Source organism: Rhinatrema bivittatum, chromosome 1 (assembly GCF_901001135.1).
Source record: "Rhinatrema bivittatum chromosome 1, aRhiBiv1.1, whole genome shotgun sequence".
Lineage (NCBI taxonomy): Eukaryota > Metazoa > Chordata > Amphibia > Gymnophiona > Rhinatrematidae > Rhinatrema > Rhinatrema bivittatum.
The window spans coordinates 227,444,861-227,467,775 of NC_042615.1; the positions used below are offsets into that span (position 1 = coordinate 227,444,861).

A 22,915-nucleotide genomic window follows, 5' to 3' on the forward strand; every position below is an offset into this window, starting at 1 on the left:
AATAATAGAGGAACGGAGCTTTGTAGATATAGTCTGCATATAAGGAAATCTTGTATGTGGTATCTTTAAGTGAACCGTGAAATTCCTGGTGCTTTCTTGATTGCCCAAGATAAAGGTTAGATCGAACAGCAAGGGAGAGAATGGACAGCCATGTCTAGAGCCCCTACATATGGGAAATTGCATGGACACCTCCCCATGAATCAACACCCAGGTTTTGGGAGAAATATACAGGGCTGTATTCCAAGAAATAAAGCTGCCTGGTAGTCCCCACCTGTCAGTTGTTATAGAAGGAAAATCCCAGCCACTTTTGTCAAAAGGCCTTCTCCGCGTCTACAGAAATCACTGCTCCCGGTATCTTTACTTTTGGGCAAGCAGAGAAATTGTCCAACTTTGTCCAAAGTCAGATTGTTTTCTTTAGAGATAACCTCTACTTATACTAGGAAAGTATTTTATATTCTCCATCGTGAATTGTAGGATTTTAGCCAGTATTTTCATGTTGGCATTAATGAGCAAAATGGCCCAGGAGGCACAATTTAGTGGATCCTTAGCCTTTTTGTAAATCAAAATGATCTATGCCTGTTTCTTGCGTTAAGAACAGCTGGTTCCTTCATGGCTCCGGGGATCCCCTTGCCTCGTTCGTCCAGGTGCTGCGCTTGTGGAGAGCTTGGGTCGAGGCTCTCCCTTGAGGGGATTTGTACAGCTTGCCTCCCTGGTGGGGGAGGGACCCTCTCAACCGCCGGGCCGCTCTGGTTCTCGTCTTCTGGCACGCCTCGACGCTTAGGGGCCGGCCCCGATCCCACTGACGGGGATGGCGGCCATTTTGTCTTCAGACTCTGCTGCTCCAACGCTAACAGGAGAAGAGCAGGATGCTCCTTTTTCATCTCAGCTGCTGGTTTTGACACCCTTTCCACTTCTGGAGCCTTTTCCTCTGTCAGGGGAGCTTCCTACTCTTCCTCCATAGGGGCTACCTCCATTTTCCACAGATTTTGTTCTCCTGCTTCACAATGCTTACCTGGCCAGAATGGGCCAGCACCAGGAATTTCTGGCAGGACCTCCTCCTCCTAAGGTACCCAGAATGGCCGATTCCACTGAGGTCTTGGGAAGTGCCCAGACCATGGGGAGTGCCCAAGGGTCAGCAGTCCCAGGACCAGGGGGTACCTCTGACCACCTCAAGCTCTCCGAGGGTCCGTTTGGTACACCCCTCTGCGGGGGGTCTGTTCCTCAGCAGGACCCGGATCCGGATGAACATTCAACTACGGCTCAGTTGGAAGGGGATGATCCTAGAGTCCTGCGGGTCTTCCAGAGGGATGAGCTGGACCCCCCTCATTCCACATATCCTACAGGAATTGGATATTGAGGCCCCTCAGGACCCGTCTGAGCCTAATCCACCAGCGAAGAAAGGGGACCCCCTTCTGGCTGGTCTACGTCCGCCGTGTAGGTCCTTTCCTTCCCATCCCACGTTCCTTATCCAGGGAATGGGATTCTCTGGAGACCTCCCTCAAGGTCAGCAGAGCCAAGGATAAGCTATATGATTTCCTGGAGCTTCTTAAGGTTCCAAAAGTAGATTCTGCAGTCTCAGCGGTGACGAAAAGAACTACCATTCCAGTAACGGGTGGTGCAGCCTTGCAAGATCTTCATGATCGAAAGCTGGAAGCTTATCTTAAGAGTTTTCGAGGTGTCCGCCCTGGGGGTCCGGGCGGCCATTTGTAGTTCCTTCGTTCAGCGTGCAGGCCTTCGCGGGCTTCAACAGCTGCTCAGCTCCCAGGAGTTGCCTCCTGAGGAAGCACTTCAGGCAGACCACTTGGAGGTCGTCATAACATATGGAGAAGATGCTCTATATGACATTCTGAGAGTATTGGCCAGAACTATGGTTTCTGCAGTCTCGGCTAGGCGCCTCCTCTGGCTTCGCAACTGGTTGGCGGATTCTTCCAAGTCGCAGCTGGGATCCCTACCTTTCAAGGGCAAGCTACTATTTGGGGAGGATCTGGACCAGATTATCAAGTCCCTCAGAGAGAATAAGGTACACAAACTGCCAGAGGATCGCCCTCGTTCTTCTAGGTCGTTTAATTCCACTAGAAGCCGATTCAGGAATCAATGTTGTTTCCGCCAGGCAAGGCCTGCAGCTCCTCCTCGGCTGTCCTCTCGATCTCAATCCTGGACTCAGTCCTTTCGTGCCCGAAGACAGCCCCGCTCTGGTCTGGCCCAGGGGACTTCCTCCAAGTCTTCACAATGAAGCTATGCCAGCCCACTCCCCGATCCCCAGGATAGGGGACGTCTCAACCTTTTTTTTTTTTTTTTACGAGGAGTGGGTCAACATCACGTCAGATCAGTGGGTCCTGGATATTCTAAGACACGGCTACGCGTTAGAATTTGCTCGGCCGCTAAGAGACAGGTTCCTCTTCTCTCCATGTGGCCCAGTCCAGAAACAACTCATAGTCCGGCAGACACTCGACAGGCTTCTGGCTCCCAGAGCGATTCGTCTGGTGTCCCCCCCCCCCCCCCCCCCCCCCCCCCCCGGAAGTAGGCCGGGGACATTATTCGGTATACTTCGTAGTCCCCAAGAAGGAAGGTTCCTTCCGCCCAATCTTGGATCTCAAGATGGTCAACCAGGGCCCTCAAGATTCCCCACTTTCGGATGGAAACCTTGAGCTCCTTGATAGCGGCGATACACTCTGGAGAACTTTTGGCCTCCCTGGATCTGATGGAAGCTTTTCTACACATTCCCATCCTCAAAGCACATTAGCGTTTTCTGCGATTCAAGATTCTGGGACAGCATTTCCAGTTCCAGGCTCTACCCTTTGGTCTTGTGACCGCTCCTCAAACCTTCAGGAAGGTAATGATAGTAGCTGCTGCTCTCCGGAGGGAGAGAGTTTTGGTGCACCCATACCTGAACGACTGGCTTATTCGGGCAAAGTCCTCAGCCCAGTGCCACCAGGCGGTCGACAAGGTGTTGATACTTCTTCACTCCCTCGGTTGGGTGGTCAACTTTGCCAAGAGCAGCCTTTCTCCATCCCAGTCTCTGGACTTCCTGGGGGCGCATTTCGACACGGCGCTGGGCAAGGTGTCTCTACCCCCGGACAGGGCTTATACACTCATAGCTCAGATACAGTGATTCATCAGTCTCTTGCTTCCAACAGCGTGGGATTACCTCCAGGTCCTGGGATCCATGGTTTCCACCATCGATCTGGTCCCCTGGGTGTTTGCACATATGCGTCCCTTACAGCACGCCTTGCTCTCCTGCTGGAAGCCGGCTTCTCGGGACTTCCAAGCCATCCTTCCTCTCCCGCAGGGAGCCAAGGACAGTCTCTCGTGGTGGTTCAACCTGTCTCATCTTCTCCAGGGTATTCCTTTGGACATCCCGAATTGGGTAATCGTCACGACAGACGCCAGTCTCTCTGGCTGGGGAGCGGTGTGTTAGATGAGTTCTGCGCAAGGGAAGTGGATGCCGTCCCAAGCAACTTGGCCGATCAATCGCTTGGAGACCAGAGCAGTGCGTCTGGCATTGAAACGCTTCCTACCTCTCGTCCATAGTCGCGCAGTCCGAATACTCTCAGACAATGCGACCACTGTGGCCTACATCAATCGCCAAGGGGGCACGAGGAGCCGGCTTGTCTCTCAGGAGACAGGTTGATGACGTGGGCGGAGCCTCATCTCTCCTGCCTAGCGGCTTCCCACATCGCAGGCGTAGACAACATTCAAGCAGACTTTCTCAGTCGTCAACATCTAGATCCCGGAGAGTGGGAACTCACAGGAGGCTGTGAATCTCCTGTTCTACAGATGGGGGACCCCCTATCTGGACCTAATGGCAACTTCCTGGAATGCCAAGGCAGCTTGGTTCTTCAGTCGCAGAAGAGTACGGCGCAGAGGGAGTGGATGCCTTAGACCTCCCCTGGCCCCGTCACGTTCTCCTCTACATGTTTGCCCCTTGGTCTCTGGTGGGCAAGGTGCTCTGGAAAATAGTCCCACTAGGACCCGGTAATTCTAGTGGCGCCGGAATGGCCCCGTCGTCCGTGGTTTGCAGACTTGATCAACCTCTCAGTGGAAGGAACTTTTCGTCTGGGTCACCTTCCATGCTTGCTTGCATCAGGGTCCGGTATCTTTCGCCCAGGCCGATCGCTTCTGTCTTGCGGCCTGGCTTTTGAGAGGCGCCGGCTGAGACAGCATGGATACCCAGAGGCTGTTATCGCGACCCTCCTCAAGGCAGGAAAGACGTCTACCTCCATCTCCTATATCAGGGTATGGAAAGTTTTTGAGAACTAGTGTGCCTCCATACCTGTTTTGCCACAGACCGCCTCTGTGGCTCAGATCCTATCTTTTCTTCAACAGGGACTGGACATGGGTCTGGCCTACAACTCGCTGAGTGCGCAAGTCTTTGCCTTAGGCGCTCTACTTCATCAACGAGAGGGAACTTCCTTTCCTCTCACCCGGATATCATCAGATTCCTCAGGGGGGTGAAGCACGTGAAACCCCCGGTCCACTCTCTTTATCCTTCATGGTGTCTCAATCTCGTTCTCCGAGTCTTGGTCGGACCACCCTTTGAACCCATGCGTTCCGCGACCCTCAAGCATATCATTCTCAAGACGGTTTTCCTGGTAGCTATCTGTTCTGCCCGCAGAATCTCGGAGCTTCAAGCGCACTCGTGTAGAGAGCCCTACCTTCGCTTTACGGATTCGGGAGTTTCCTTGCGCACTGTGCCTGCTTTTCTGCCCAAGGTGGTTTCAGAGTTACACTTGAATCAGATGGTAGAGCTTCCGTCCTCAGCGGACGCATCGGCGGATCTATGCAAGCTAGATGTCGAGCATATCCTCATTCGCTATCTGGAAGTCACTAATGATTTTCGCTTGTCGGACCATCTTTTTGTTCTCTGGCATGGTCCAAAGAAGGGGGCCAAGGCGTCAAACTACCATTGCTCTCTGGTTGAAGGAGGTGATCTCGGTGGCCCACATTAGAGTGGGTCGACAACCTCTGGCGGGTGTCAAGGCCCATTCTCTTAGAGCTCAGGCTGCTTCCTGGGCAGAGATGCAATCTGTCTAGTTCCAGGAGATTTGTCAAGCGGCAACTTGGAAATCGTTACATACCTTTGCTCGTCATTATCGTCTACACATACAGTCGCCTACTTTTGGCTCCTTTGGCTCTAGGGTCATTCGAGCAGGGCTTTCCGGGGCCCACCCTACATAGGGAAGCTTTGGTACATCCCACTGTCTGGACTGATCCTGGTACGTAGAGGGAAAAGAAAATTATTCCTTACTTGCTAATTTTCGTTCCTGTAGTACCAAGGATCAGTCCAGACACCCTCCCTGACTGTTTATTGGGTTTGGGATTGCCTCTCTGCTCAAACTGTTCTTCAGTGCCTTTTTTCCTTTGGCTGGTTAATGGTTCATTCTGCAAGTTTGTTGTTTGACACTGTTTTGTGCCCATTGCACACTGTTATTTGTTACTTAATTCTATTGTTCTTGATCCATCCTGGTTTTCCTCTTTTGCTTTGATATACTCCATAGTGAGGTTTAGTAGAGGGTGCACTACCTTATAAGGAAGCATCCTTCAAAGTTCTATCTGACTCCATCTGCTGGAAAGGGGAGATAACCCACTGTCTGGACTGATCCTTGGTACTACAGGAATGAAAATTAGCTGTAAACTAGCCCATTTGATAGGTGTAGAAGTCACCATACATTTTAACAAGATAACATGCACATCTGACATTTTAAAATTCTGTATATCATCATTTGTCCTGAATAAGAGTGTAATAATCAACCATACCCTTGCATGTTTTTTTTTTTGTTTTGGTTTTTTTTGTGAAAGATGCTTTTGTTCCTCTACGTTAAGTACTTTGTAATGGTCACTTTTTGAAAAGGTCAACCAAAGTAACAAACCCCATGACCAACTTCCTCCTTTCCTGCCCACCTAAACAATCCCAAAACAACTTCCTAAACCAACATACTCCCACCCATACCCAAACATTCCCCACAATCCTTTGTACCAACACATAACCATTTAAATACCATTAGGGGGCCTTCCCACGTAGTCCAGGTATTCCCTTCCCAACAGCAGTATGTTGTGAAAAGCACATAAGTCTGTGTTTTATACAGTTCTTATGTATAATTAGATCAACCACCCAAGCCCTCCATTCCCAATATTGAACACTCTATGATCCAACAATAAAATTGGAAAATGACCACTAAATATCAAATTCTTCAGACCACATTTGATAGGGGTATCCAGTTTGAGTTAATAATGGACTAAATATAATGCAGAACATAAAGGTCCCATTCACTGAATCAACATCTCACGACCCCATAGGATCATTTCTGCCCTAGTGAAAAACACCTGGAGTTGTAATGTGTATGTTTGCAGAAAGTAGATCCTGCCCCCCCCCCCCCCCCCCCCCCCGCAATGCCACCAATACCATCCTCCCACCCACTCAGAGAAAAATACAATAAAAACACAAACTCTTCCTTTTGAATGCGAACCAGGCCAAACTTTAGGAATAACTGGAAAGCTTGGTTAACTCAAGCTCCTCCGATAGCATGGCACATTGTCTGCTGAGCCCTTGTAATCCACACACTGTGAGCCAAATAGTCAAACGAGTTACTGCCATAGAAGTTCCAAGCATTGCCCCTGTGGCTCTCAGCCCCATGTTTCAGCCTGCCTTTTCACTGAGCTGATCCAAGTTCCGTAACCGGATCAAATACCCAGAGATTTTCAGTGGCTTTGAGTCTAGCTGGGTAAAACATGGCATATGTGAGACCACAATGTCGCAGCTTTTTTTTTTTTTTTTATTACTGCCATGAAGTTTGTGTACTTTTTAAAACACTTCAACTTTTGATCTAACTTTGTCCAAAACACGTGCTTTATCAGCATGATTTTGAAGCCGCATAACAGTATGTGGTTAACCATTGGGTTTTAGTGGCAGAGGGAGAGCTCAATATGGTAATTTGTTTTTTGTTTTTTTGTTTTAACCCTATTACCTTTTGGCATCTAGGCCCAGGACATCTGGAATCCATTTTTCAAAAAACCATAGGGTTGGTGTCTCTTCCATCTCAGGAGAAAACCCACCAGACACACATCTAGTCTCTGACCTCTGTTTTCAATATTGGCTATCTTCTTCGTTGCTTCTGAGAACATCTGCTCCAGATAGCCCACATTCCGACGGGCCTCCGTTAGCGAGAGCGCCAGCTCCTCAACATGGGTGATTGCAGCCTCAATCCCGGAGGAGTTCTGTATCGCCACTAGCTATGCCACTTCTCCACAGCTCCAAATTTAGAATGTTTACTCCTTGTAAGTTTCTCCAAAAAGGAACAATGCAGTCTCCTCTGCAGCTGCAGACTTCCCTCTTCTCACTTTTTTTTTTTTAAAACTCTGTCTGCATTTTAGTGGATTGATCAGCCAGGATTTCTTAGACATCTCAGTCTGATGAAATTAGAACATCCAGCATAAAGGTTAAATAGTATTTAAAGAATATTTAGCTGGCTACTGGAGGAGCTCTTTGCCCACATGTCTACTCTAGTTCAGCTCATCACATGATCCCACTCCCTCCCCTTTGTTTAATTTTCAGCCATTTGTTTTTTTTTTTTTATTGGATAAAGTAAGTCATTTACTAGAATTCTTATGAGAGCTGTTTAGTTGACTAAGATTTCATTTGATACATTGATAGGTATATTGCTCATTTGTCTCTGATGATAAAGGGTTGTTGCTGCTAAGTGTCATGGAGCAGGTTAAACATTTGTAAAAAGGTATTTCACTTTTGAAAAATCATGATGAATTCTTTCTTAAAAGGAAGTTTTTTTGAGCATATCTGTTAAAACACAGTATGTTAAACAGTGTACGTTCTGCCATATACTATAGTGGGATTTTATGCATGTGTAAACTTAGCTTCTGGGTTTTAATTATCTTCTAACATTGCTCGTGCAGCTGGATCCATGCGGGAAGCCTTGCAAGCTAACAGGCAACCAGAAGAACCCACAACACCAAACACTACTCTTCCCACTCAGTTTAAGCAAAGGACACCTATGTACAACAGCAGCTCCAATCCGGCTCCCCCGGCTGCAGCAGCTGCTGCACCTACCTCGCCATTAACGCCTACCACCCCAACTACCATTCCCCCTGCAGCACAAGCACCGCAGATAATCCCACAAACACAGACTCAGCAGCAACCTAAGAAAAGTCTCTCACTCACAGTAAGTGACAGTCTGTTCCTTTGTAACCATATTAACACAAATTGGTGTTTGTAATGTAAAGCTGAAAGCAATTATCTTCTGAAGTCTTTTCCTAGTTAATAGAAACTGATTTGGTTACTATTGTGAGTGTAATAGTTACATTAAACATGACTAGGCAGGTAATTGCTACTATTTAGTATTTTTATAGCACTACATGACAAACGTAGTGCTGTAATTAGACATGGTTTTTTTCCACATTGTACTGTGTACAGATCTTAGCAGTTTTCTCTGTAGTATCCCAGAAGACCAGAGTAAAGTACATATTTTAAACATAAATATAGAATGACAGTAACTAATATCCATCTTGTCGACCCAGTTTATTTTTGTTACCACTTGATCTCTGGCTTTTTCTTCCCTTCTTCCCAACTAGAAGGTCTTCTGTACTTTATCCCAGGGTTTCCTGGATTCTGTTTATTCCTTTGTCACATCCCCTTGGAGACCGTTTCAACCACCATCCTTTCTGTGAAGAAATACTTTCTACAGTTAATCTAAGTCCTCATCCTCTGAGCCTCATATTGTCATGACCTCTTGTTCTAGAATTTCTATTCCAATGAAGAATGCTTGTTGCTTCTGTATTAATTATGCCTTTCAGATATTTGAGTGTCTATCATTTATCCCCTCCGCTTTCCCCCCTTTTCTGTTGGGTGTGCATGTTTTTGCCATCAAGACTTGCTTCATAAATTTTTGGAAGCAGGCCCTGCACCATTTTGGTTGCCCTTCCCTGGGCTGCTTTGTCTATAATCTTTTGGGGGTATAGTCTCCAGAATTGGATACAGTACTCATTGTCTCACTAATCACTTTTTTTTTTTTAAGAAGTATTGCTTCCTTCCTCTGCACTCAGGCAGGCCAATCCACACCGGGGGTTATGCCTTCCTACCAGCAGTTGGAGACAGAGTAAAACTGACTTGCTGAGTGGTTTAAGTCTCAAAACCTGAACAAGCATAGATTTATAGAGGATGAGGGAGAGCTCAGTGGCGAAGGCTTGTGCCCTTCTCTCTTCCCCCCCCCCCCCCCCCCCCCCCCCCCAACAAGATCACCAGTGACCTGATTGCTCTCAGCCAGAGAAGGGCTGAATTCAGGTTAAAAAAAAAAAAAAAAAAAGTTAGGAGGGAAGTGGTAGATCTCCTTCCTCTTTCTGTTCTCTCCCTCAGCATTTACCACCTTCCCCCTCCCCACCCCTCACTTCTCTGGGGGAGTGGAGGTGGCACGGATCTGTGGGTTGAGGAGCTTTTGCTAGGCTCAGTCAGTCAGCTGTGTGGTAGGTCACAGCGGGTAGGTTTTTTTTTTTCCATGCATTCAGGCACGTGCATGCGTCCTCACAGTGTTGCAGTGTCTTACCATAGGTGCATATGGGCACATGTGCACTAAGCCACAGCCTGTATTATGTGGGAACACCAGACGCTGTTGATGTGCACACAGGAGGCCACATAGAAAGGCACAATAAGGCCTCTAGGGACAAAAAAAAGTCTTGCTCTTTGTGCAGCTTGCCATATAAGGGCAATCCAGCCATCGCTCTCTCTTCGCATGCGTCAGAGCTGTCTGGATGTGCAAGGCTATCTCCTCTGCCTATGATGGATTTGGAGGGAAGAGGCACATGAGGTGATACAACACTGTTCCCCCATCCTCCCTCTTCATTCCTGATAGAAGCATCCCAGGGGGAGAGATTGGAGAGTGCCATGTTTAGGCCTATGGGCCCTAATATGGATCCATCCATCTCCTGGGTGGAATTTTTTCCAAGGCCTACAGGTCTTTCTGAAAGGGCATCTGGCAGAGGCAAAGCAGCCCAATAAGGTGTCATGTCGTCACGTGTCCCACAAGCTGTCCACTTTGGGCAAGTGCTGAAGGGAAGACTGCCCCTGGAAAGTTTGAGGAGCAATGCGGATAATGACTTATCAGATGGTTCCAGTGGAGCCTTGGTTGAGTGGAATGCTCTGGAAGCAAGTTTTTAAAGGGGCTGCTTTTTGGCAGGTTTATACACCTTGGATCAGAAGGCCTAGGTGCAGTTGTGATTCCTGAAAGTTGATTCCTTGGTATGCACTATTACTAAGCAGACCATCCCGGCTGAAGGAGGGGCAGCTCTAAAGGATGCTTAGGATAGGAGAACCCTTAACTTCACATGCTATTTTTTTTTTTTTTTTTATGTTGATGGATTTACAGATCGCTCCTTGGCTGCTGCCTAGTGACTCGGGCAGGTTTGCATCTCTCAGCAGACTCAAGGAGAGGGGTTTGAGAGACTTATGGAACCAGGAGCCGCATTTTTAGCTGATGCGAGCTTGTGACCTGGTGCGGACAGCAGCTAGAGGTGTTGCTTCCGTGACTTGCGGCTAGGAGCCAGTTGTGGCTGGGAAACTAGCAGAGTCTTTCCAAGTCCAGTTTGACAAAGTTACCCTTTAAGGTTCTCTCCTTTTCGGTAGTGAGTTGGAGAAGATGGCAAATAGATGCGACAAATCCAAAATTCTGAGATTGCTAGAGGCTAAGAAAGCGGATTCCCGTCTGTCCTCGCAGAGCAGCAGTTCCTCAAGTCTCATTCCTTCAGAAGATGTTGATCCTTTCAGCCTAAGAAGCCTTATAAGAATGCAGACTCCAGGACTGGAGCTTTTCTATCTTTGCAATGAAGGTTTGGGGGCTCATCTACCGGATCAGGGCATAGGCGGATGTCTGTCTTTAGATTTTATCAAAGGGGGGGCTCAGATTACAAAGGACCGGTGGGTCATGGAGATAGTAAGGGATGGCTGTGCTCTGAAATTTCTTCAGATTCCTCCAGATGCCTTTATGGTCTCTCCATGCAACTCTCTAGTGAAGAGCAGCATTTGAGACTACATTTAAGGCTGGTAGATCTGAAGGCTGTAATTCCAGTTCCCAGATAGCAAGAAAACACAGGGTGCTATTCCATTTATTTTGTCATTTCTAAGAAGGAAGAGTTCCTTTCAACCCAACCTGGATCTGAAGGGAGTCAAATTGGAATTTGCTTGTGACCCACTTCAGGATGGAAAATCTGTTCCATAATTATGGCAGTACAGAAAGGGAATTTCTCATGTCTCTCGATCTGACAAGAAGTGTATTTTGCATATCCCCCCCATTCGACAGGGACATCATTTTCCTATGTTTTGCCATTTTTGGGCATCAGTTTCAGGCCCTGCCCGTTAAAATACCTACTGCGCCTAGAACCTACTCCAAGATCATTGTAGTGGTAGCAGCATTTTTGTGAAGAAGACATTCTGGTACATCCATATCTGGACAATTGGATGATTTGGGCCAAGCGTGCAGAAGTCTATTGTGATCTTTGCTTCAGGAGCTAGGTGAGGCGGTGAACTTGGCCAAGAGCAGCTTAAAGCAGTCTCGGACCCTTGAGTAACTTGGCAATCAGGGCAGAATGCTCCTGACAGAGAATCTCATGCAGAAGTTGATGACTTAAGTTCGGTCCTTGAGGAGGACTATTTAATGCCCAACGGTGTGGGCTTATCTGCAAGTTCTGGGGTCTGTGGTGACAACGTTGGAGGTGGTACCCTGGGAAAGGGCGCATGTGGTCTCTTCAGCGTGCGTTGCTCTTCCGGTGTAATCCGCAGTCACAGGAGAGTACACAGTGAGACTCCACGTGCCATTGGAAAGTGAATAACCAGCTGACGTAGTGGTTACTGGCGGATCATATCAGGAAGGGAATACCCTTAGAGCTACTGGACTGGTTAGTGCTCATGACAGATTCGAGCCTTTTGGGTTGGGGGGGGGGGGCACACTGTCAAGAGTTGGTGGCACAACATTGGTGGAATGCTGAGGAACGGCAGTGGATTATCAGTCGTTTGGCAGTGCCTGGTGTGCTTAAGATTTGCCAATTGGCTGACAGCTCAAGCGGTTAGAATGTCTGACAATGCCACTACAGTATCTTATATAAATCAGGGCAGAACCAGAAGCCAGCATTTGTCTGTGGAAATAGATGTGCTCATTGTGTGGGCAGAACAAGATCATCAAGATATATCTGCCTTCCATGTTGCCAGGAAGGAAAATGTGTGGGCTGACTTCCTCACAAACAGGTCTTAGACCAGGGCTTCCCAAACCTGTCCTGGGAACCCCACAGCCAGTCAGGTATGCAAATGTATCTCATGTATATTCATTGTGGATATCCTGAAAACCCAACTGGCTGTGGGGTCCCTAGGACAGGTTTGGAAAGCCCTGTCTTAGATCCAGGAGAGTGGGAGCTGGTGGAAGAGGCTTTTTGACTTACAGCTGACCCCAACATGCCACTATATCTGGATTTAATGGTAAACACAAAGGTAACGGTTCTACAGTAGCAGTAGGGATCCAAGAGTGCTGGGAATTGATGCTGTCATCCAGATATGGCCGCAGAGCAGTGTGTGATGCATTCCCACCCTAGCCAATGATTGGCAGGGTGATTCGGAAGATTGCAAGTCAGACTGAGACCATACTTCTGGTGGCTGTGGATTGGCCCCAGAGACCATGGCATGTCTATCTTCAGTGGCTCCTGGTGGACACTCCACTAAGATTGCCACTCAGGAAGGATCTGTTGCATCAGGGACTGATTCTGCATGATCCGGCTCTGTTTTGTCTTACAGTTTGACCCTTGAGAGGGCTCTTCTGCAGAAGCGTAGTTATTCTTCTGCAGTGATTTCCACATTGCTTCATGCCAAGATGTTTTCTACTTCTCTAGCTTATTAGAGTTTTGAGTGTTTTGAGAGCTGGTGTGGGGTGCAAAGTTCTCACCCTCTTAAAGTTGAAATTCCACGGATACTGGAAATTTTTGCATATAGGTTTGGTTAAAAATCTTGGCCTTAAACAATCTGAAGGTACAAGTAGCAGTTCTTGCTTGTTATAGGGAGGTGGGTCAAGTGTAGACCCTTGTCTTCCCATCCTGATGTATCCAGATTCTTGAGGGAGTCAGGCATCTATGTCCTTCCTTGCATCTACTGGTGTTTCTTTGGGACCTTAATCTCGTATTGTATCTTTTTGGTGGGTACTACATTTTGGGTCACTATGATCCCTCCTTGGCACCTGCTCACCTTGAAAATTGTTTTTCTAATGCCAATTTGTTTGGCACAGCAGATTTCGGAGCTAAAGGCTCTTTCATGCCATGAGCTGTTTCTGCAAAGGACTCTGTGGGCGGTACAGCTTAGGCGGTACCTTTTTTTTAAATTTTTTTTTAAACTGCAAGTGATTTCAGTTTCATTTGAATTGGTGTGTCCATGCCCATAGTGGACAGGAACAGAGATGAGCAGGATTATCGTCTGTTGCATGCCTTGGCTGTCAAGTGGCATCTGGTGCAGTACCTGAAAGGTCCTCTGAGGAGGACTGATCGACTGTACTCCATGGTGAAAGTAAACAAGGGGAACCAGCAACATGGGCAACAATAGCTTGTTGGTGAAAAGTAATCACTGCTGCCTATGTGAATGCAGATGTACTATTACCTAGACAGGTCAGGGCACATTCCACTAGAGCGCAGGTGGTCTCTTGGGCAGAGATTTGGTGGTTGTCTCCTGTCTATTTGCCAGGCATCTATGTTGTCCTTACATTCTTTCTCCAAGCATTACCACTTGAACGTTAAGGCTCAGATGGACATAGCTTTCACACATGCGGTGTTGACGGGGCCTATAGGCAGCCTCCCACTCATTTTGGGAGTAGTTTTGGTACATCCCACCAGTGTGGATTGGCCTGCCCTACTGTAAAAGAGAAATTACTGCTCGCCTGATAACTTCCTTTCTTCTAAGGAAGGCAGGTTAATCCACAACCCACCCTGGGCTGCCTACTTGCTTTAGTTCATCCTTGATATACAAACAAAGAAGAATGGTAGTTTTTTTGTTTCATTTGAAGGACTGGTAAGTGCTATATCCAGCCCCTAAGATTAATTTATACCTTTTTTGCTGAGCTCATTGTTTCTTGGTTGGAAGCGTGTGAGTGGTAGAGGGTTAATACTAATGTTAAAGTATAACCATTTTGTCCAGTTTGGCTTTTCTAGAGATGCTGGCAGGGTGGGCCTATATGTGTAGAGTCAGAGAGTCAGATTTACTGAGTCTGCTTCTGCTGGCAGGAGTGCATAACCCACCAGTATGGATTGACTTGCTTTCCTTGGAGGAAAGGAAATTATCAAGTGAGTAGTAATTTCTCTTTTTATGTGGTAGCTATACATCTCCCCATGCACCCTGATATTCCCTTAGTTCTGGCCACAGCCATATCTTGTCATTTTGCAGCATTGAGCTCCTTGGATATGATCACCCCCTTCAAAAATAAGGTTGCCAACTGGCTCTAGATTTTCAGGACAGGTTGATCCAGTCGTGGTTTTAATTCATTGCGTGCGGGGACTTAATTCTGCTTTCTCTATTGTATTCCTTAAGAAAAGCAAAAACTGCATGCTGTGGAGTAAAACCAGGACTGGATCAACCTGTCCTGAAAATCTGGAGCCAGGTGGCAGCCCTACCTCCAAGGCCTTTCTTCTGTTTAATGCACATCGGTATCTCACCACCTCTAACTCCCATCCCATCTTCATTAGATTTCTGCACTCCAAATGCATGACTGTACTTTCTTGCATTGCTGCCAAACACTTGACCATGCCTCATGCATTTTGAATCATTCTTCATTTTGTCTACGCCATCAGGCATGTCCATTCTGTCATAGGTCTGTGTATTATATGCAAGAAGACAAGCCCTTTCTACTAACTCTTCTGCAATGTTACTTACATGAATAGAGCTGGGCACATGATCCTGAAGCATTCCACTAATCGCCATTCTTTCTTTGGAATAAACTCCATTTCCTAGCGTGTAGCAGATGGACTCATTACAAATGGGTATAACGTGCTCGTGCTAGCAGTTGGAGACTGATCTGACGTCAGCACGGGTACATATACCCCCAGCAGGAAGTGCAGCAACTCAGTAATTTCCGTCTCCAAAGCAGTTTGGAGCTACCTTACGCTCGCTGAGCGTTTTTCCAAATTATAACGACTAAATTCTTAGAAGAAATCCTACCTGAAGACGAGCCCCGCACTCCTGCGGTGATACCCTTGGGTCCCTCCCCCAGTTGAGTTTCCCGATGTGATTTCCGTGGTCCCTCAGAGGTGAGTGCCTCGGTCCGGTGGCCGGATCGCGGCAGGGACCTAGCCCCCGAGTGAGAAGGTCTCGGGCACGGCATAGAGGCAGCCTCGGTCCCGATGAGGACTTGGCCCCCGAGCGAGACAACGTTCGGGTGCGGCTTAGAGGCAGCAGGTGCACTTCCTCGAGCGCGGCGGTAACGGTAATCACCCTCTTCCCCCGCAGCCAGAGACCGCCCGGGTCGCAGCCGGGAAGCGCCGAAGATCAGGTAAGGTGCACATCTTTACTTTACTTCAGACCTCAACTCTGAATAGTGAGGATTAGCAGGGTCTGCTTACGTGGCAGCCTGCCAAGGAGGTCGCCATTTTGCCTGCTCGCCAGCCCTGGTTCGCCGCCTCTATCTAAGCGGGACGACGGGCGCGTATCTTAGGCGCCCGAAACGATTTGGGCGCCCATTGCTGGTGATACGCGCACGCTCATAGGCGCACATTAATACGTGTAGGCGCACATTGATAAGCACACGCTTATAGGCGCTCATTGAAAGGAGCTCAGACGCGATGGAGCGTAAGAGAGCCCATGCGGCCGCAGAGCCGGCACCTCCAGACTTGGGCATAAGAGCTCTAGGCCTCTGCTCAGCATGCCACCTCAGAGCCACACAGAGCGAGGAAACAGACTCCCTATGTGCCCAATGTGAAGAGGCCCTGGGAGTTCCAGGCCAGGGCCGGTCTCAGCCCAGTTTGATGGCCAGTTCCTTAGGGAACACCCCGAACCTAGCAGGCCGTGGTGAGCAGCCAGGAAACCCTACAGACCTGGTGCCCCTACGGCTAGAACCTACTTCCCTCTCCTGGGTGGAATTATTAAAGGGGATTCATGCCTTCGTTAAGATGCAGTCTGATCCCCGACCGGACCCATACATACCGGATGACCCTGCCCCGGGACCCTCAAGACCTACACATGGCCACCCGGAAGCCCCACTTATGGGGACTCGGATTATTCTGAGGAAGATGGAGAGCCCCCCGAGGAGGGAGAACTCCCCTCGGGGATAGAACCGTATCGAACCATGAGACGCTTCTTTCCTAAGGAGGATCTTCCAGACCTGGTCTCTCAATGCCTGTCTGAGTTGGCTATCCCGGGCAAGGGCACCCCAGGGGAACCCAGAATGTGAATCCCCTCCTAGAGGGCCTGTGTCCAACAGCTCACCATTTTCCCCTCCTACAAGCAGCACAGCAGTTAATCGATCTGGAGTGGAATGCGCCAGGCGCTTCCTTCAAAGGGGGTCGGGCTTTGTCTAGCATGTACCCCCTAGACCCGGCAACCAAGGAGCTGCTCGCGTGCCCGATGGTAGACGCAATAGTTAGCGCAATTGGGAAGCGCACCACTGTGGAGGATATACCAGCATAGCCTCCGCCACCGCGTACAACTGCTCTGTCCACCAGTTGTAACGCCGGAATTGTCTGATTTTATCAGTCAAGTGGTTCTTCAGGCACTTAAGAAACAACAGTTAACTCCAGCACCTTCGATGCCAGTGCCTTCAGCACAGATGCCGGTAACCCTGCCGGTGCCTGCATCGAAGCCGATCCCTGCATAGACACCGATTTTCGCACAGATACAGACTGTTCCGTCGATGCCGATCTCGACACAGATACCATCGACATTTTCGAAACCTCTGCTGGGGCACCCACTGACGCCCGGGGACCCGGGCCAACGGAAATGGCACTCTTCCAACTTCTCATGAAGAAATTTGAGAAAGTAGTCTATGCCCTTCCACCAAAACCGTCAGAGGATACTTCTGCAGAGATACTCTCTGATCCGCAACCAGGACCTTCAGGGCTCCATCATCCACCAAGATCCTCCCCGCTATCTCCATATAGGGATGATCCAAATGACACTTGGGATGATAACCACACAGATACATCTGAAGATTTTATGTCGGAGCCTTCACCTCCAGATCAAAGGAAAAAGTCTCCACCAGAGGATTTATCCTTTAACAACTTCATTCAGGATATGGCAAACACCATACCCTTCACATTGGTTGTGGAAGAGGATCCCAGACAGCAGACATTGGAGGTACTCCAATTTGACCTTCCAAAGCAGGTATTGGCCATACCTATTCATGAGGTTCTCCTAGATCTACAACATTGATTCTGGGAGCACCCATGCTCTGTACCTGCTGTCAATAAACGAATGGACACTACGTATCTGGTACAGTCTGTTCCTGGATATCAAAAATCGCAGCTTCCTCATCAGTCAGTAGTGGTGGAATCTGCTCAAAAGAAATCAAAGAGAATACGTCCACATTCTTTCTTTCCCCCAGGGAAAGATCATAGATTTTTAGACTTCCTGGATAGGAAGGTATACCAAGGAGCTATCCTGAATACCAGAGTTTCCTCCTACCAACTCTACATGACTCAGTATCTGAGGAATCTGTGGAAACAGATGCAGGAGTTCACTACATCTTTACCACAGCAGTATCAGGAAGCAGCCCAGGCGATCATCCATAAGGGACTTGAAGCTGGGAAGCATGAAGTCAGGGCTGCTTATGAAAGCTTCGAAACAGCTTCCAGGACAGCGGCTTCTGGGATTTGTGCTAGGCGTTGGGCATGGCTTAAGACATCTGACCTTAGACCTGAGGTCCAAGATAAACTGGTCGATTTGTCATGTCTTGGAGACAACCTATTCGGTTCAAAGGTCCAAGACGCTGTGGCACAACTGAAAGAGCATTCAGAAACCCTGCGCCAACTATCGCTAGTTCCACAGGAATCTGCCACATAGCCAATCTCGCCGTCCTCCACAACGTGAACCCAGACGTCCATTCTACTGGCAGACATTACTACCCTCCAGCATCGAGGGGCAGGTCCACTAGGCCGCAACAACGTTCTCAGTCCAGACAAACAAGGACTGCTTGGCCTCAGCCCCCGCCACAGACTGGACCAGCTGCGGGGTTTTGAGGCCACAACCAGAGAACAAATCCATCTCCTCAACCCTCGAGCAGATCTACCAGTAGGAGGCTGAATATCCTACTTTTACAACCATTGGATAAACATAACAGACCAATGGGTACTTTCCATAGTCTCTCGAGGTTACAAACTCAATTTCCTCTCAGTTCCAACAGATTCTTCTCTGAGACCATATCCGCAGGGCGAATCTCATATAATTCATCTACAAGCAGAATTATCCACCCTTCTGAGAGCCAGAGCTATACAACTGGTGCCCCAGACTCAACAGGGCAGAGGATTCTACTCCCGTTATTTCCTCATTCCAAAGAAAACTGGAGGCCTACATCCCATCTTGTATCTCAGAAATCTCAACAGATTTCTGAAGAAAGAAAAGTTCAGGATGGTCTCTTTAGACACCATGCTTCCACTTCTTCAAACAGGAGATTGGCTTTGTTCTCTGGATCTTCAAGATGCTTATGCTCACATCCCAATATTCCCTCCTCATTGCAAGTATCTGCGCTTCATGGTGGGTCATCAACATTTCCAATACAGAGTACTGCCATTCGGACTTGCCTCTGCTCCCAGAGTATTCACCAAATGTTTGGCAGTAATAGCAGCACACTTGCACAAGGTAAGTGTCCATCTCTTCCCATATCTAGATGACTGGCTCATCAGAAGTCAATCTCAAGAAGGAGCTCTGGCTTCTCTGTCTAACAATTACTCTACTTCATTCCATTGGCTTTCTCATCAATTATCAGAAGTCCCATCTCACTCTGTCTCACCTGCTTCAATTTATAGGAGTAGAATTGAACACCATCCTCTCAAAGGCCTTTCTACCCGAGGATCGGGCAGAGACACTTTCCCTTTTGGCAAACTCCATTTACTCAACAAAACAAGCAACAGCTCAGCAGTTTCTAACCTTACTAGGCCACATGACCTCCACAGTTCATGTCACTCCTATGGCAAGGTTAGCCATGAGAGTCACTCAATGGACTCTAAGGTCACAATGGATCCAAGCCATTCAACCACTGTCCCCTCCAATTCAAGTAACCAACCAGCTCCATTCATTGCTACTTTGGGCGAACGAGGACAATTTGCGAAAGGGTTTACCCTTCCAACAACCTGTCCCACAAGTAACTTTAACTACAGATGCATCCACCTTGGGTTGGAGAGCACACATACACAACCTCCAAACCCAAGGTACTTGGACAAAACTCGAAGCAACATTTCAAATCAATTTTCTGGAACTTCGAGCTATACGTTATGCGCTGCATGCGCTCAAGGCCTGCCTTTCACACAAGACTGTTTTGATCCAAACGGACAACACAGTAGCCATGTGGTACATCAACAAACAGGGAGGTACGGGCTCGTATCTCATTTTCAAGAAGCTGCACAGATTTGGGACTGGGCCCTGACACACTCAATCTTTCTCAAGGCCACTTATCTGGCAGGCATTCACAATGTACTGGCGGATCGACTCAGTCGTCAGTTCCAACCACACGAATGGTCCCTGGATCCTGCAATAGCGACCAGGATATTTCAGCGTTGGGGGCAACCAACAATAGATCTCTTTGCGTCACATCTGAATCACAAAGTGGACAAATTTTCTTCTCTACACAAACAGAAGAACCAGCCAGCCAAGGACGCCTTTGCTCGCCCTTGGAACTCAGGCCTTCTATACGCGTATCCTCCAATACCGCTCATAACCAAAACTCTAGTGAAGCTACAACAGGACAGGGGGACCATGATTCTCATAGCTCCGAATTGGCCTCGACAAGTATGGTTTCCCACATTTCTGGACCTCTCCATCAGGGATCCCATTCGCCTGGGAATAGCTCCCACTCTCATAACTCAGGATCAGGGTCTGTTGCGACATCCCAATCTTCAATCCTTATCCCTGACAGCATGGATGTTGAAAGCTTGATCTTACATTAGTTGAAAGATTGAGGGGTTGTATCTCAAGTGCTTATAGCTTCACGTAAACCTTCAACACGAAAGAATTATTCTTCGAAATGGAAAAGCTTTACTTTGTGGTGCAGGCAAAAGAGTATTGATCCTTTCACCTGCCCCACAACTTCTCTACTAGACTACTTATACCATCTTTCAGACTCTGGTCTCCAGACTTTATCTGTAAGAGTCCATTTAAGTGCAATCTCAGCTTACCATAACAAGATGGGAGATGCACAAATATCCATACAACTTCTTGTCAGCAGGTTTATGAGAGGTTTAACTCAACTTAAGCCACCAATTCGGCCGCCAGTCACAGAATGGGACCTGAATTTGGTCTTAAGACTCATGTGTTCTCCTTTCGAACCCATGAATTCTTGTGATGTTAAATTTCTCACATGGAAGACTATCTTCTTCATAGCCATTACATCGGCTAGAAGGGTTAGTGAGTTACAAGCACTTGTCACGTACTCACCCTATACAGAATTCCTACGCGACAAAGTGGTTCTCCGTACACATCCAAAATTCCTTCCCAAGGTAGTCAAGGAATTCCACTTGAACCAGTCCATAGTTTTACCCACATTCTTTCCAAGGCCTCATTCTCACTAAGAGGAACGGGCCTTACATATTTTGGATTGTAAGCTTGCGCTAGCATTTTACTTAGACCGCACTGCAGTCAATAGGAAATCCACTCAGCTCTTTGTATCTTATGATCCAAACAAACCGGGTAAAGCAGTGGGTAAACATACTCTATCCAACTGGCTAGCAGATTGCATACAGTTTTGTTTGAAAGAGCAGGCCTTCCTCTCCAAGGGTGAATAAAGGAACATTCCGTAAGAGCAATGTCAACCTCAGTAGCACACTATCGTTCAGTGCCAATCCTTGACATATGTAAAGCAGCAACATGGAGTTCTCTTCACACCTTTGCAGCTCATTACTGTTTGGACAAAGAAGGATGACAAGATTCAGCCTATAGACAATCTGTCTTAAAGAACTTGTTTCCAGTCTAATCCCAACTCCTCCTACATCCAACCTGCTGTGATCTTCGGCGGACTCATTTTCACCAACAATACTTCACTATTGCTTCACTACAAAATGACTCGGCCTCTAGCTTGCTAATCACCCATATGTGAGCACTAGCATCCTGCTTGTTCTGGGATAAAGCAAAATTGCTTACCTTGTAGTAGGTGTTATCCCAGGACAGCAGGATGTAGTCCTCACAAAACCCACCCCGCCACCCAGTGGAGTTTGGTATGTTACCTTTTATTTTATTTTTGCTAAAGCGTATTGCTACATACGAGACTAGAGAGAGACCCCTGTGGCAGAGAATATCATGGCATGCTGGGCATGCTCAGTGGCCTCACAGTGCCAGTCAAAAGTTTCTAGAAACTTTGACAAAGTTTTCCTGCAGTAGGGCTCTGTCAGTGACGTCACCCATATGTGAGGACTACATCCTGCTGTCCTGGGATAACACCTATTACAAGGTAAGCAATTTTTGCTTTCTCCCCCATGCCAAGCAAGAAGGGCAACGGCATCAGACCGGGCACGTCGGCACCATCACGGCCTATCATCTCCTCAGGATGACTCCCTGGTGTCACACCGAAGGATCCTCCAGCTATGCCAGCAGTCAAGGAGAGTGGTCCTGTAAAACTCTAGCCTGAGCCTTACTCAACCCAGGTTTCGGCTAGATGAATCATCACACAGTTGTCACCAGGGACATTGGGGGGGGGGGGGGAGTCTGCCTGGGTTGCCCTCAGTTCAGTAAAGAGGTGTCTGTGAACTGGCACTTATCCACTGCTTCATCTTACCTTGAATCTCACTGCGACAGGGCAGCACTATGAACGAGTCCTCTCTCTTCCTGGGGTTATCTTGGCTCTCCGTCTTACTAGGGCAATAACTGTGCCAACAGTCTCCTGGAGCTGCTTAAGGCAGACGCAGAAGGCGACTTCACATGTTGGATCCCAAATCTGCTCAACCTACTGTGACCGCTGCATACATTCAGTCTAGCACTCCCAACTGGGGCATCCTTCAAGATGAAGTGCCTGGGCCTCCGGGTCCTACTGCATCCTGTCTTGTTCCAGCAAAAACAAAGCATTCTGATGCCGCGCCAAGGCCACCAAGACAGAGCAATTGCGGCATCCATCACACTATGAGGGATGCGCTTATGAACATTCGTGAGCTGCCATGCGACTGTTGTGTGCCTTACACATTACACCACTGCTGATCGGCAGGTGGCTGCAGAGGGTAGAGAAGATCGACACATCCTTTGTCAAGGACAAGTGAGACACCGTCCATGACAAAGGGTCAGGTTGATCGTGTCATTGGAAACTGGAAGAGGCGGTTCACTGCCCCCAGGGAGTGCCGACGCTCCAACCTTCCAGCTTGGGACTCCCCAAAGGCATGGCTAATTCAGCCTGCTTATCTGCAGAAAAGAGCAAGTTTGCTTACCGTAAACGGTGTTTTCTGTGGATAACAGGATGAATTAGCCATGTAATTCCTGCCCGCCTTTCCAGACAGTCTCCTATTGGGCTCTGTCCAGAGCTTGGATAACAGACTGAGGCAGTCTGGGAATCACATGGGGGATAGTCCCACATGGGCACACAGAGCACAGCTCTGTATGCTTTGAGAAAGCTCCGCCACCTAGAGGACCAGAGGACATTCCCCAAAGTCATCACTAATTTATCCTGCTATCCATGGAAAACACGGTAAACAAACTTGTCCCACCTAGAGATTTGAATCCAGTCCTCCATATTTTAAATACTAGTGCAGACCTGGCTGCCTTGGTTTG

General features: G+C 48.0%; 1 protein-coding gene across 3 annotated transcripts in view; it reads left to right on the plus strand.

The window, feature by feature from the left end:
* The window catches only part of NELFA (negative elongation factor complex member A), a 101,480-nt gene that overhangs the window by 46,229 nt on the left and 32,336 nt on the right, over nt 1-22,915 (plus strand). For all 3 annotated transcript variants that reach the window (XR_003854979.1, XM_029592433.1, XM_029592442.1), the window contains exon 9: nt 7,909-8,174. Coding sequence is in view for 2 of the 3 variants with exons in the window: in XM_029592433.1 (XP_029448293.1) it covers nt 7,909-8,174 (266 nt within the window). In the remaining variant the exon portion in view is untranslated. The remainder of the gene's footprint in view (nt 1-7,908; nt 8,175-22,915) is intronic.